We start from the raw sequence: 15,585 nt of genomic DNA on the forward strand, positions 1-15,585 counted from the left end.
TTCCAGTTGTCAGAGCAAATGCACTAAAGATGATTATATTATCTAAACATTTCAAAACGAAAGCGGTCCTCCACAACATGTAACCTACCTGCTAGATGCCAGTTATCACAATGAACAGAAACCATTTAGACATCCTTCAGAGTTACAGAGGCTTCATTCTACGAATACTCCTTGTCATGGACTATTGGATACCTACACAGTGGAGAACATCTTCTGTGGAGTTACAGCATTTTAGGCAGATATATTATGCTGGGGTAGGCACTGCCATTCACTAAGCCTGCCATCCTATTTCAGGGGCTGGATCACTCACAGGACTTAACCAATGGGGTTATAATCATTTTCTTTCTATGCCAAAGACCCGGATCCAAACATGGTATTAACTCTGAATAAGCTTTTCATTTCCCATCATTATTCACATTCTTTTGAAAGGATCTTCCAGCAGTTTAGGTAGTCCTAAATGTTCTTCTCATTGGTCCAAAGAAGGGTTAAATGAGTTTCATCAGCAACAGTGGCCATAAGACCAAAGTGGATTTATGTTACACAAGCTTGGTAAAGAAGGGTCCCTAACATTAAATCAGAGAAGATGGAACCTAGAAACTCTATAAAATTAAAAATTTTGTTTGCAGCAAGATAAAATGTATAAATCAGGCAAAATTAAATTAAATTAGTAATACATTACCAAAGCAGGATGATTTTCTTATATGGAAAATGTTAGGGACTTACTTAAACCAGAATCTCTAGCTTAGGATACAAACTAGAACCTCTGCTCTCCAGGGATCTGGAAGAGTTTACACAGCTTTCCTGGTCAAACAGCATCTCCACCAACGGCTGAAACTAATCCTTTATCACAGAAATAAGAAACTGCAAACCTATCAAAGCATAACGTCGTTATTCTCTTTTTTTTTTTTGAGACGGAGTCTCACTCTGTCGCCCAGGCCGGAGTGCAGTGGCGCAATCTCAGCTCACTGCAAGCTCCACCTCTGGGTTCACTCCATTCTGCCTCAGCCTCCCGAGTAGCTGAGACTACAGGTCCCACCACGCCCGGCTAATGTTCTGTATTTTTAGTAGAGACGGGGTTTCACTGTGTTAGCCAGGATGGTCTCAATCTCCTGACCTCGTGATCCACCCGCCTCTGCCTCCCAAAGTGCTGGGATTACAGGCGTGAGCCACTGCATATGGCTGATTCTCATTTTTCTTATGATTCCCAGTGGGATCTTGAAAAATCAATGAACTCCTCATATTCCTACTTGTTCTACCTATGAAGCTGAGACAACACTAATTATCACAAACTAGTCTCACCTCTCAGTGTCACAGAAAACTGGGATAGTTTGAAGTTTGTGGAAATACAACTTGAGGAATTATTGTATAAGTGGCAGATTCTAAGCAGCACCTTTTCTGTGTGTAGCATTTCTAGTGGCCTCCAAAGCAAGCAAAATGTAAGAATAATTTAAAATTGGTTGTGTATTAGAATATCTTTACACCATACACATAAAATATAGCTCAGATTCATCCCTAAGGGGTTGAAATACCCTCACAGTGAAATTTGGACTTAACGAGTTGTCAGAAATGAGAGACCAAGTTGCCAGCTCTACACTGGCCTATGGTAAAACCTATCATTAAAGTTTGCCTTGCTCAACAATGCTTAACTGAACTTCCCCTCCTGAAATACTCTGCCAATGAAACTTACATTTATGCCATGAGGTTTCCTTTGAAAAAGACAAACAAAACATAAAAACCTCTTAGACAGGTGAGGGCTGTGGGTCATTCTACCTAATGCAACTTGCACTAGGAATAGGCAGGTGTTTCTAACACTGACTGAGATGAGCTTCACTGAAGAACTTTGAGTACTGTCCTAGAGAAAGTGTGTTGCTAAGAGGAGGAGGGTTGTTTTGTAACACTTTGGAGATTAGACCTGAGTGCTCTATTGTTAAACAGTGTGTGTTGAACTAGGCCTTGGTTCTCTTGGCTCATTGCCCTTGAATTTCCATAGTCGGGATCACCTCAAATGCATCTGCAGACTCAGGATTCTGCCACACCCTAGGTCCTGTTGGTTATTTTATTTTGGCTAAGATTAAAGAGCATTAGCTCATAGCTTGGTATCGACTGAACCTAGATAACACTAATGGGTCACTATCATTACTATCGTCGTTAATTTAAGACCAACCAAGTTGATTAGGAAGCTAATGAGTTTTTGAGGTAGACAGCTCCAGGCATGAATCCTGGATCTGCCACTTACTATCTAACCTTTTTCACATTTTTTCTAAGCTTCAAGTTTCCTCATCTCTAAAAAACTGATAATAATACCTATACTGGATCTCTGATGACTTGCTAATCTTCCTATACAATACTAAAAGCATTTATCATACGTTATAGGGACTTAATGAATGCTTATTTCCCTTTACTGCTCCCCTTCCTTTCTGTGTTTAGGTATAGAAAAGCTTCCTATCATTATAGTCAGTCACTTTGCATGACTCAAACAACCAGCTGTTGATCATGCTGGGAGCGATTGTGTGTCCCTAACTTTATCATCAATCTAGATTGGAAATTCAGGCGAGGTCAGTGCCTAGGAGGAGTTAGGAATCCCGGCTGTATTTTCCTCTGTGTTCCTATAACATTTTGCGTAACACTTTGAACATGCTTCTATCTTGAAACGTATCACATTATTTTGGAACTATTTTTGGTCAATGTGATATTTCCTCCTTGAAGACAGAGTTGAGGTCTTATTCGTCCTAAAGTTCCGCAGGCCTAAAACAGCATCTGGTGAAGGGCACTACCCATGCCATGTGTACTTCATGTCATTCCTCTGCAAAACGGGTCCAGATGACACGATTCGATGTGCTTCAAGGTGTTCAGATCTCTTTGCAAGAGAAACACACACAAACTTTGGGGACATTGTTTTAAAATAGAACCAGGTTATGGCAATCATATTCTCTGAAAATCTTTAATAGAGGATTTTCATTTGGAATCGGCCCCTCCAGGCACAGAGGTCTATATACTTCAGCAGTTAGCATGCATTTCCTCCTAATCTATGCCCCGTCCAATGATAAGGCAAAGACGTGGATATCTACCATGAAGTACATTCTCAATGGGGGACATTCATGAGCTTTAACAGTTTGGGAACAACACAGTTTAGGACATATGGGCTATTAATAAGCACTGGTACTAATGTTAGTTGTAATTCATGAGCACAACCTCAGTATTTTCATAATCATCCTTTGTATAATTAACTTGTCAAAGATATATGGTGAAAATAATGCATGTTGTAGAAATTAGAAGACTCAGGAGATCAGTGTGGGTTGAAAATGACTGTGTGTGTAAAAATAATTACAGTAATAATTAGCATTTGCATGGCTTCTTGCAATTTACAAAGTGTTTTTACAACATTATCTCATCTTGCAAAGGTTATGAACTGGCCTTTAGATGCTATCTTATGCCAATATTAAGCTTCCCTGGCAAACCTTGTGCATTATAAGGTAGGATTTGGTAGACAGGAAGAAAAGAGGATTAATAATGCATTTAAAAGGCAAAAAGTCTGCCAAATTTATTGGCGTAGAAATAGATTTATTTGGTATTTTAGAAACTAAGGCGCGTATCTTGTAAAAGAAGCAGTTGTCTCATATTTTGATTTCACAATGCTGGGCACTTTTTTTTACATTTTGGAGGGTGAGTTTTTGATGTGCAATTGTAATGAGGAAGTTCACTTACTTGGAACTAGAAGATTCATAAAATCGGGATATTTGAAACTTTTTAAGGGGCAAAACCTAGATTGACTTGATTAAACCAATGTAAGTAGAAGTACGGTTAGAGAGAAAATGTGAGGAGCTGATCAATATTTTGTTTAAAACTCCAGCGTCCATTTCTTTATTTTATTTATTTTAGAGGCAGGATCTTGCTCTGTCCCCCAGGCTGGAGTGCAGTGGGGGTGACCATGGGTCACTACAGCCTGGAACTCCTGGGCTCAAGCGATTTTTCCCTCTCAGCCTCCCAAGTAGCTGGGACTACAGGTGCATGCCACCACACCGGCCTAATTTCTTGTAGGGGTGGGGTCTTGTTTGTTGCCCAAGCTGTTCTCAAGCTCCTGGCCTCAAGTGATCCTCCAGCCTCAGCCTTTCCAGGTGCTGGGATTACAGGCGTGAGCCACAGTGACTGGCCTCTCAGGTCTCCATTTCTTAGAGAGAATCCAGATTGACCTGTAAAATGCGTCTTCCAGCCATATCTTCCTTCCCACAACCACAACTAAAGGTTGAACTTCCTATCTCATCAACCGCCTAATCTAAAACCATGAGTTAATGAGATAAAAAATGAGTTACTAAAATGCAAATGTTCTTGAGAATCAACCTTGAAAGTTAAAGACAAGGCCACCTGCCAGCCCCACCCTCCGACCTCCCCTGCTCGCTTGCCTCCGGCGCTGCGTTTCCCTTTGAAAACGCGAGGTCACCTGGACTGCCCCTGAAGGGGAGACCTGCTGTGTGACCGAGGAGCAGCCCGGCGCGGACCCAGGTGAGTCATTGGGTTACACAGGAAGCGAGACGCCTCCGGGTAGCTGGGCTGCAGCTCGCGCGCCCCGCGAGGGTGTCGCCGGCGCAGGGTAAGCCTTTCCAGATGTGGCCGCCGCGCGCGCTTGGCCGCTGGCCAGGAGGCCGCCTGCAGTCGGCGCTTCCCGGGGCCGCAGTGCCAGCCGCAATGCCGGGCTCCTGAAGGCAGGCGACAGCCTGCGGCCGGGAGGACAGCGCGGGGCGGAGGACGGAGGCATGGTCGCGGCGCCCGAGCTGCGCTGAAGGCATCTGCGAGCGGATGGGGGACCCCAAGGCCCACGTGATGGCGCGCCCCCTGCGAGCCCCTCTCCGGAGGTCCTTTAGCGATCACATCAGGGACTCCACGGCCAGAGCCCTGGATGTCATCTGGAAAAATACCAGAGACAGACGGCTGGCAGGTGAGAGGCGGAAGGGGATTGGAGACCGGGGGTGAGGGGTATTAAAAAGAAAACAATTTACTGCGAAGGCGCAGTGATGAGCTTGGATCATGAATGATCTCATCAGCTGGGTGAAGTTTCATTCTTGTCATGGTAGTGTGTTCGGTCTCCCTTTCTCTAGTATTTAATGTTGACGGAGTGTTGAGATTTTTGTGTGTTTGTTTTGTGTAACGCCGCTCTGGTTACCCGTCTGATTATTTCTAGATAAGGAATTACGAGAGTTGTGGGGTTTTTTAACCTTGAAAAGAGAAGCAAGGTCCTTGTGACTGTCAGGAAATCGGTAGTGATGAACAAGTGCCGCAAAAGCCCTGAGCTCCGCGGGGCTGTCTCGGGTCAGCTTTGGAGCTGAAGCTGATCAGGTGTGAGGTGCCCTGGCGTGTGCGCGGGAGAGGGGCCTGGCAGGTCTGTGTGTCAGTGGAGTGATGGGCGCTGCCCAGTGAAAGCCTGTTGGTACTTCCTCTGGCAGCCGGGAGCTGCTCTCAGTTCCAAGAGGGTGTCATGTGTGCCAGAGGCAGGCGTTTGAAATATAATAAAACATAAATACAGTGGTGCAATTCAAATGCTCTAGGGCTCATGTGACAGCCACCAAACGGCAGACTGTGTTTGCAGGGGTCCGGTGAGGAGATAGGGACTTCTGTCTCATTTTGTTGGGATAAAATAGCATCTCACTACGATATGAAAAAACTCTCTGAATCTGGGTAGGGTTTCCCAATAGCGTTTATGGTGCCTTCTTGTTTGCTCTCCAAGTCTGTGTTCCTATGCCATCTACATGGATGGGTCAAAGACTATGTTTTCTTAACCTTGTTGGTCAATCCAGTTGTTTTCCATATACTGAAGGAAGGTCTGAATTGTTACAAATATTAGAGGTGGCCTCTAAGAGTCAATGCAGAGTTCTGTGCTGTGTTCTTAATAAAAGGTCGTTTGATTTTCACAGAGTTGTCCTGATGTGACTTGAAGAGGGGAAATTTAAAGTGCGCGATTATGATAAAGCAGATTGTGAAGATAACCTGCTAGTTTCACGCCCTCATAGACTCTTAAGATTGTTCTGAATGCACATAAAAATCTTTCTCTCTGTTACACTAAACAATATTCCCCAGGACTGATGGAGAAAGGAAACAATGTCAAGTTTAACCATTAGGTAGGGAAGGGAGCAAAATATTTTAAATTTAACCATTTTATTATTGCTTTAGAGGAAAATGTGGCACCCTAAAGAAATACGACTTTCCAATATGATTTTTTATTTAATTCTTTAAGGAAGTTTAAGATATAAGATTTGGGAGTAAAAAATTCACGACTGTAATTGGTTGACAATTTAAAAGAAAAGGTAGTTTCTTCATAGTTGTCTTGTTTAATAAACAATGCTGCAAATGAAAAGATTCTATAAATAATATCTTACTAAAGATAATGGAGAAATATCTTGTTATGGTTTAACGTTTTAATTTGAAAGTAAGACTAATTCAGACATTTATGGTTCTGAGATTTCCTCTTACATTTTCATAAATAAATAGCCTTTCACAGCTGCTGAGAATAATAATATCCTCTAAGAATAAGAATATTATCCCTGGAAAGTTGTTCTCTTTCTTCTCATTTGCCTGTTATATATTAATACTATATTTGCAGTCAAAACATAACAGCAAGTGTAAATTAATGAAAACACTTAGAGAAAAATGGTTACTTGTTATGTGTGATGAAAACTCAAATGTTTTCACAACTCTAGCAGCAAATAGGATTTTTGCTGCTGTAGGTCCATCAAGGGAGAGAATTCTTTATGCTGCCCAGGTTTTCTAAGAGCAGTATGGACCTCTGAAGTAATTCACACAGTAGAGAATCCAGATACCATACCTGAAAGGAAAAGACTTTGACTATGACAACTGACTCTGATTTGGGGGACCCGGACACTTCTAGTGTCCTCCTCACTCTTGGCTCATGGCTGAAAGCTCATTTAGTAAAACACAGATTGACTTGGTGCACATCCAAACCTCAAGAGCGCTTGCTTCCATCCCTTTCCCTCAAGCTTCTCGTCTGCACTCAACCCTTCACGCTCACCAAACGTTAAACAATGGGGGCTAACGATCCACAAAAAGTCACTTCTCTTAACACCAGAGAAAATCTTTGTTATATATCATAGCACCTTGCCTTCATGTGCAGAATGGAGGGCAGTAGAAAGTCCAAACCCTTTTCTTTTTGTTGTGAAATTAATGAGGTAACAGGTAAAGTGTTTTTTAAGTCCCTGGAAGATAGTACTTCTGTTAATAGTACCTAGAATGTTATTTCAGTGATAATTATTGCCTTCCTGAATTTCATCAGATTTCTCAAAAACTAATCTGAGATTTTAGTTTCTTTCACCTAACCAAAGGGTTTGGTCGTGGGATAACATGTGAAGTTTCCTTATTAGGTATATTCTCATTCTCTGGCGCTTTCTCTCTCTCTCTCTCTCTCTCTCTCTCTCTCTCTCTCTCTCTGTCTCTCTCTCTCTCTCCCTCCTTCCCTCTCTCACCATCCCCCCCCCACTCCACACACACACAAACACAGTTCTGCTATCCCAAATGATGTCATGTACAAAAACCATCATTTACATCTTCTTGTCTTAAACTCCCTTCTACATGAAACAGGGAGCCTGTTATTTTTAAGCATCTGCAGCCTTTTATAAACAATACACAGAATTGTTGCTAGGAAAAGGCCTTCAGGTTGTGAGGAAGGACAGATCAGATTGTCTTACTTGCATTCGCCTTTATATATGATCCACTTTTTCAGCCCAATTATATCCCACAGGAGTTTCTCTTACTCCTATCCTCTACTACCATTATTCCCAACCCCAAGGTACTCTGTCTTCTTTGCTAAAAGCAGAGGATGGTATTGAGTTTTCAGTGAATTAGAACTTCGAGGCTGACAGTGGTTGAGTGATGCAGGGGACAGCTTTTTGCTGGATGAAGTGTGCTTCCTTCTTAAAGCTCCTCTGTGCTCTCACCCCCTCCTCTCTGATTCATGGACATCTTGTCAATAGGGCGTATTACATTCCTGAAGGGCAGTTGCCTCTTAATCCTTCCTTCCACAGAGCGCCTTGTAGCCTGCTTTTGTGCCCATGGATCTCTTTATCATTCTTTTGAAACCTATGATCGCTTCTCAGAATAATATTTTTAAATGCATAAATAAAATATATAGAATTATAGAGAAAATCAATTATAGTGAAATATAGTTATCAAAGTATTTGAAACATAAAATTATGATGTATTAGTATACTGTGAATGAATTATATAAAAGGATAATGCCTTTAAAATATGGACAAGTAAGTATAAGTTAAAAGCTATTTTTTTGTTTGTTTTGTTTTTTGTTTTGAGACAAGAGTCTCGCTCTGTTGCTCAGGCTGGAGTGCAGTGGCGCGATCTCAGCTCACTGCAAGCTCTGCCTCCCAGGTTCACGCCATTCTTCTGCCTCAGCCTCCCGAGCAGCTGGGACTATAGGCGCCCAACACCAAGCCTGGCTAATTTTTTTTTTTTTTTTTTTGTATTTTTAGTAGAGACGGAGTTTCACCACGTTAGCCAGGATGGTCTCGATCTCTTGACCTCGTGATCTACCCACCTCGGCCTCCCAAAGTGCTGGGATTACAGGCATGAGCCACCACACCCAGCCAGTTAAAAGCTATTTTTAAAGGTATCATGTGCACACTGTTGTTATTTAACTCAACTAAGAACATTAAGTTGTGCATTAACCTGGTCTTTGACTCATCTCCTTGTCACTCACCATTATAGATATAGGGAAACCTGGGAGGCAATGTCCACAGCTAGGTCACAAATTTGTGAACCTACAATTTGACTGTTTGGTGGCTGAATGACCACAAGGCACAGATCCGCCCAGTAGCTGGCCAGTAAGGTCACGTGAACACCTTACTTGTGTTATTCACCCAGCCAGCCTGAGTGAACCCCTGTGGATAGAAAAATGTCAATCATGTATGATCTGGAATAGGTCTAATAGTGACATCACTGTGGAGTAGGGATGAACGTAAGTGATATTCTACAATATCTACAACTGTTAACTGATATGCAAATGTCCAGTTTCTACTGGTGGCAAAGTCACAGGGACAGCTAAGGCCATTGAAGGGGAGCAGGATAATTTGCCAACATTTATAATTGGAGCAAATGCTAAATTTCAGTTAGAGCTTAGTGACAATGCAAACATAATGTTTCCTCATCCAAGTTCTGTTTAATATTTGCTGTGGCTTTTAAATACCTGTAGTCAAAAATTCTCAGACTGAGATGCTGGGCTCTCCTATATGAGTTGGCTAAAATTCCTTGATGTACATTTGACAAAGCTCCACAAACAAGTTTGGACTGATAGACTGATAAGACTGCCTCTAAGGAAAAATAAAAGAAATTAAAATTGAGGCTAGAAAGAGTTAGAGGGCCTGAAAGTCAGGCAAAGCCAAGATTACACATGCACAACTTTCTTCAGTTTAGGCAGTGGAATAAACAAATAAGCTGAAAGAAATCAAATACTAGTCTTTTTTGCTTGTTTGTTTGCTTGTTTGTTTGTTTTCTGAGACAGAGTCTCACTCTGTCACCCAGACTGGAGAGCAGTGGGGTGATCTCGGCTCACTGCAACCTCCACCTCCCTGGTTCAAGAGATTCTCCTGCCTCAGCCTCTCGAGTAGCTGGGATTACAGGCAGCACCACCTCGCCTGGCTAATTTTTGCATTTTTAGTAAAGACAGGGTTTCACCATGTTGGCCAGGTTGGTCTTGAACTCCTGATCTCAAATGATCCACCCACTTTGGCCTACCAAACTGCCGAGATTACAGGCATGAGCCACTGGGCCTGGCCAATACTAGTCTTTATTTAACAACATCTAATAAAGTAAGAGCTACTAAATAGTATCAATTACATGGACTTTTTTTTAAAAAAAGAAGTGATTTCTTCTCTCAATTTGGGAAACATGACATATAAGGGGAAAAGTCTAAATGCTTCCACCTGATTAAGATACGTGGCATGACATTATTTCCAGAAACATTTAAGAGTCTGGGTACAGTGGCTTACGCCTGTCATCCCAAAAATATGGAGTCCTGGCAGGAAGACTGCTTGAGGCCTGGAATCCAAGACTAGCCTGGGTAACAGAGCAAGACCTTGTTTCTACAAAAAATTTAAAAATTTAGCCAGGCGTGGTGGCACCCACCTGTAGTCCCAGGAGCTGAGTCAGGAGAACCACCTGAGTCCAGGAGTTCAAAGTTACAGTGAGCTATGATTGTGCCACTGCACTCCAGCTTGAGTGACACAGCAAGACCTCATCTTCTAAAAAAGAAAGTAAAACAAACAAAAATGTTTAAGAGAAAGGAGAAAAAACTGAATTGCCTATGAAGAGAGCAAGAAAATTTAGGCAAACCTCAATCCAAGTGAGAGTCAATAGACATAAAATAAATTCTTCAAGTAACTACATTAGGTTGAAATCCCCTGAGGTATTTTACGGAGTGTTCAGGATCATATGTCTTTTGCAAAATAGATTTTTACATTGCAGCTGATCAGTCCTCCAATTCACTGGCAAAAAGAGTGTGGGACACACTGTGTGGTACATTGACTCTCAGTTCAGTGGGGCATCAGGAATTCTGGCCCACTTCCAAGGAAGGGCAACCACAGACATCGACTCCTGTGAACTGTTCTCTGCTCATTTGGTTCACAGTGAAAAGCAAGTAAGGGCATATGTAATGCCTTTTAACCATGAGTGATGTAGGCCTCAAAATATGCAGCCTCCTCTAGTAAACAAAGACTTTTCCAATCCTAGGCAACACCAGAGGAGATTTTTAAAGACAGACAACCACTAGGGAAGCTTCGTGAGATACTGCAATGTGAACACGTATCTAGATTAAGTTAAAGGATACTGTTTCAATAAAAAGAGGAGCATGTTGATCTCAAGGGTGGCTTTGATGAGAGAATATATTATATAGTGGCTTAGAGAGTTGCCTGCAATGTCGGGCTGCCTGGGGCTGAGTCCTGGCTCTTGCACTGGGTAGTATTAGGCAAGTCAGTGTTCCTTGCCAATACAAAAGGAATAACAGTCCCTATGTCATGAAATGGTTTTAAGGATTAAATGAGCTACTCTGCGAAGTGCTCAGAAGAGTCATTGACATATACTAAGCATTCCATCAGTTTCAGTCTTGATACCCTACTTCCTGAGGGCCTTCACCTTGTTACCATGACACCTCTATAATTGGCTTAGGGCTTTTGGGCAAAAGTGGTTCAACCAGTCCAAAAAAAAAAAAAAGAAGAAGAAGAAGAAGAAAGGGAAATGTAAAATGTCAATGGCAAATGGAACAAATTTCTGTATCTCTGGAGAGAAACAAAGAAGGATCTACTGGAGGTGATTTTTGACCAGATCTTTGTGGACTCCAAAAGGAAATGACTGGAGAGTAATTGATTCCACACATTGATGAGGGAATCAGTCCTTGCATATGAGCTTGTCAAGCTAGATATACAATATCTGAAAGTTTTCCTAAGCACGTTGGGACCTGCTTTGAAAATTGCTGTATAGATGGAGCCAAACATGGAAAAGAGCAGCAGCACAGCAGGCCTGGGCTCTCAAGCATGTGGCTCAGCACTGGTATGGGAAAAAATATGCTAAATGTCAAGGCTGCCACTTGAAAGGGATGTTTTGCACACCTCCCTTTCTGCAACAAGACTTCTGTGACTTTCTTTATTTAAAATAGTATGCATGTACAGTCTGCATATTTTGCCATAGGTCACTGTAATTACAATACCTAGATATGTCCAAAATCAAAGGCCTGGTAGGAGGATCATATTAATTTCTCACACATCTACTTAAGGATCTGAGGCTATTTCATAAAGCAAAGACTGGATTTAAAAGAACATTCCTCTGGAAGTTCTCTATTCCAAATGAATTATTTAGGTACAGATGGAAGTTAAACTTGAATGTTTTTTAATTTCTTATTCTACTTACTTTTAATAATAATGTCTTTTTTTTTTTTTTTTTTTTTTTTTTTTTTTTTGACAGAATCTTGCTTTGTTTCCCAGGTTGGAGTGCAGTAGTATCATCATAGCTTACTGCAGCCTTGAACTCCTGGGCTCAGCAATCCTCCTGCCTCAGCCTCCCCAGCAGCTAGGACTATGGGATTGTGGCTAATTTTTTCATTTTTGTAGAGGTAGGGTCTTGTTCTATCACCCAGGTTGGTCTCATACTGCTGGCCTCAAGTGATCCTCCCAGCTGGGATTACAGGCACAAGCCACTGAACCAGTTTGTCACTCTTGAAGAAAGAGGAGATGCCATTCAGCTGGCATGTGCTGGAGTTGCTTGTGTGTGATGATGATGGATTTGCATTGATCCCTCTGTGTTCTTCCCTGTAGCTCAAGGATAACCACTGATATTTTTGAAGCTGTAGTTATCGATGAAGACCTAGCCATGGAAAAGAACACAGTTATTCAGCCTCATAATCGTCAAACTCATGACTATAGTACTGCTTCTGCTTCTCTCAGGCACAGTCAAAGACAAGGAGGCATGTGCTTTCTTAGAATATGAATGAAATGTGGAACCCAGCAATAGGTGGTTGTCATCCTTTGGACATGCTCTTGATGAGTGTCTACTAAATGCCAGAACCTGTGTTGAGAGCTCTAGAGGCATTTTCTCATTTAATCTTCAAAATAATTTGGAGAAACAGGTACTATTTGAGTCCCACTTAAGTTAGGACATTTTTTGCTGCTACCTTAAAATTCCATTAGTAAATGTTCATGGAGAAAGATCAGAAACTTCCAACCCAGCCTGTCAATTGTCATTATTTAATCCCACAAGGATTCATTGAGCATCTTTTGTATATAGAACACTGTGCTAGGCACTGAATGGCGAGCACAACAGACACAACCATTGCCCACTGGCCACAAGTATGACCCGTTGGCACTAACTTGGAACTCAAGGGAGCATGAGCTTTTTATTAAGTAAGAATTGTACGTTGTCTCTTGGTCACTGAGAGGCATCTGAGACTCATCACTGAGTTAAATCAGCGATTCTCAGCTTGCAAGGGGGCAGTATCAGAAAGGGGCATAGGTAGCTTTTTAAAATATATTCAATCAACATATTGTATTAATAGCACATGCTGCACCTTGCACAATGCTGAAGATAAAGAAAGGAAGTGGCCGGGCATGGAGGCTCACACCTGTAATCGCCGCACTTTGGGAGGCCGAGGCAGGTGGATCATGAGGTCAGGAGATCAAAACCATCCTGGCTAACACAGTGAAACCCCGTCTCAACTAAAAATATGAAAAAAAAAATTAGCCGGGTGTGGTGGCAGTAGCCTGTAGTCCCAGCTACTCAGGAGGCTGAGGCAGGAGAATGGCGTGAACCCGGGAGGCGGAGCTTGCAGTGAGCCAAGATAGCACCACTGCACTCCAGCCTAGGCAACAGAGTGAGAGTCCATCTCAAAAAAAATAAAGGAAGCACAGATGGGAGGGGTCCAACATGAGTACAAAGGTTGAGAAACACCGGCTTAAACTTACCTGAAGATTTTTGTGGGCCCCACTTTCCCTCGTGGAGCCAAGAGTATCCTATAAACACACAAAAAGAAGTCGGAATTTCTGGATGCCCCCATAGAGCCAAGGGAAATCCTCTCTGCAAACAAGGCTGGGCCAGGTGGCTTATACCTGTAATCTCAGCACTTTTGGAGACTAAGGTGGGAGGATCACTTGGAGCCATGAGTTCAAGATGCCTGGGCAACATAGCAAGACTCCGTCATTACAAATAATTTAAAAATTAGCCAGCTATGGTGGCATGCACCTGGAGCCCCAAATACTCAGGAAACTGAGATGGGAGGGTTACTTGAGCCCAGGTGTTTGAGGCTGCAGTGAGCTATGATCACGCCAGTGCGCTCCAGCCTGGATAACAATGTGAGCCTGTCTCTAAAACAAAAAGAGTCAGGCAAGTTAGTGCATCATCCTTAATGAACTGGCCATTCTCCTCTTTATAAGACAAAAAGACTTGTTATTCCAAAGTGCTATAACATTATATTTTTAATCATATTTTTTAAAATGAGATATGGACTTGTTTTCAAAGTTTAAAAGTACTAAAGCCTAAAATATGTCACTGTCTAGAATAGAGTGATCTCAACTGATTTAGAAATCAGAATGAACTCAAATTGGAAGTTATACTTTAAATGTTTCAATTTACATATGAGATTATCCTCAGAGTTTAGCATATATGGGCTATAGAACTGAAACAACATTGTCTGAAGTCATTGTTGATTCCACAGAATTTCAGCCAACAACAGAAACACTCTTAAAAAAAACAAATTATCAACTTGGTTGATAATCACAGACAATCAAAATCACCAAGATATGGTGAAAAGACATGGCATATTATTGCTTAGTGAAATCTTGGTTGGTGATTTTTTGAAAGCCCTGATACCTTCTCTCTTGGTTCTTTATTTACATGAGCACATCTAGGCAATTGCACACACACACATGCACACACACTCAGGAATCACATGACTTCAAAGAACTTTTCTTTATAAAAGATTGAAGATTCCTGAGTTATGGGTTGCTGGTGTAAAAGTCATAATATAACATCTGATTGTTGACACTGCAGTGGGGGGAACAGCACATTTTATGGTGTCTAGACTTTGTTTTATCTGGTTGATTTTTGGTGACATATTTAGCTTTTTGTAGACAATTCTCAAATTACTGACTCAGCATTCAGTGTGGTTCAGTTTATCACGATCCATCATCTCTAATCTAGTTTTGAATAGCAGGATGTTGTAGGTCCAGATTGAAGTGTGACCTTTGAATGTTTTTCATTCATGGTTGATTACTATATCCGAAGGGTCTAGACAGTGTTATTGGTTTCTCACCAACATAAACATCTGGCAGAAAAAAAAAAAAAAAAAGAGCTAAACTAGATGAGTAAGAACATTCCTAATCTACCTTTACAATATGCTATATTTAAAATATAACTTTTTTGCAAAATGAAGCCCATCTCAGTTCTAAAAGTATGCCATCAAACATATCGTTTTTCAGCTCTGATAAGACCGTCTTTGGACTCCAATGTTTCACTGGTGAAAACAAGTTTGAGCATGTAGTTTCAGGCTGCACTAGAAACATCTTTCTTTTGTGATGTTATAAGAAGCTAGAATTTCATTTAGTGAATTCCAGCCAAATGAAATTAGCACGTGCATGTCAACTCATGTGTAGCCCATGGCTGGACAAATGAGTTGGTAAACCAATGAAGATGAGGAAGACCGGTGATGAGACCAAACCCACAGCACACGGGCATTAGTTATCAGGCCTTCTAATGTTATTATCAGGCCTTCTGAATTTTATTTCACCTAAGCTGACTTTAAGATTCTAACAGTTTTTATTGTATTAGAACTATGCAAAAGGCTTTCTTTCTTTTTTTTTTTAATATTAATTCTTGCTGTATTGACCAGGCTGGAGTGCAGTGGCAGGATCTCAGCTCACTGAAACTTCTGCCTCCCAGATTCAAGTGATTCTTGTGCCTCAGCCTCCAGAGTAGCTGGGACTACAGGCACCTGCCACCATATCTGGCTTATTTTTGTATTTTTAGTAGAGATGGGGTTTCACCATGTTGGCCAGGCTGGTCTCGAACTCCTGACCTCAAATGATCCTCCTG

At 41.6% G+C, this 15,585-nt stretch overlaps 1 protein-coding gene across 1 annotated transcript in view; it reads left to right on the forward strand.

Annotated features, from left to right (window-relative positions):
* Window positions 1-4,646: 4,646 nt before the first annotated feature.
* LOC126961634 (rho GTPase-activating protein 7-like) overlaps window positions 4,647-15,585 on the forward strand; it is a 165,524-nt gene continuing 154,585 nt past the window's right edge. Inside the window, exon 1 of the mRNA XM_050802186.1 lies at window positions 4,647-4,933. Within this exon, the coding sequence (XP_050658143.1) occupies window positions 4,795-4,933 (139 nt within the window). The 5' untranslated portion in view covers window positions 4,647-4,794. The remainder of the gene's footprint in view (window positions 4,934-15,585) is intronic.

The sequence above is a fragment of the Macaca thibetana genome, chromosome 8, assembly GCF_024542745.1.
Source record: "Macaca thibetana thibetana isolate TM-01 chromosome 8, ASM2454274v1, whole genome shotgun sequence".
NCBI classification, from domain to species: Eukaryota; Metazoa; Chordata; class Mammalia; order Primates; family Cercopithecidae; genus Macaca; species Macaca thibetana.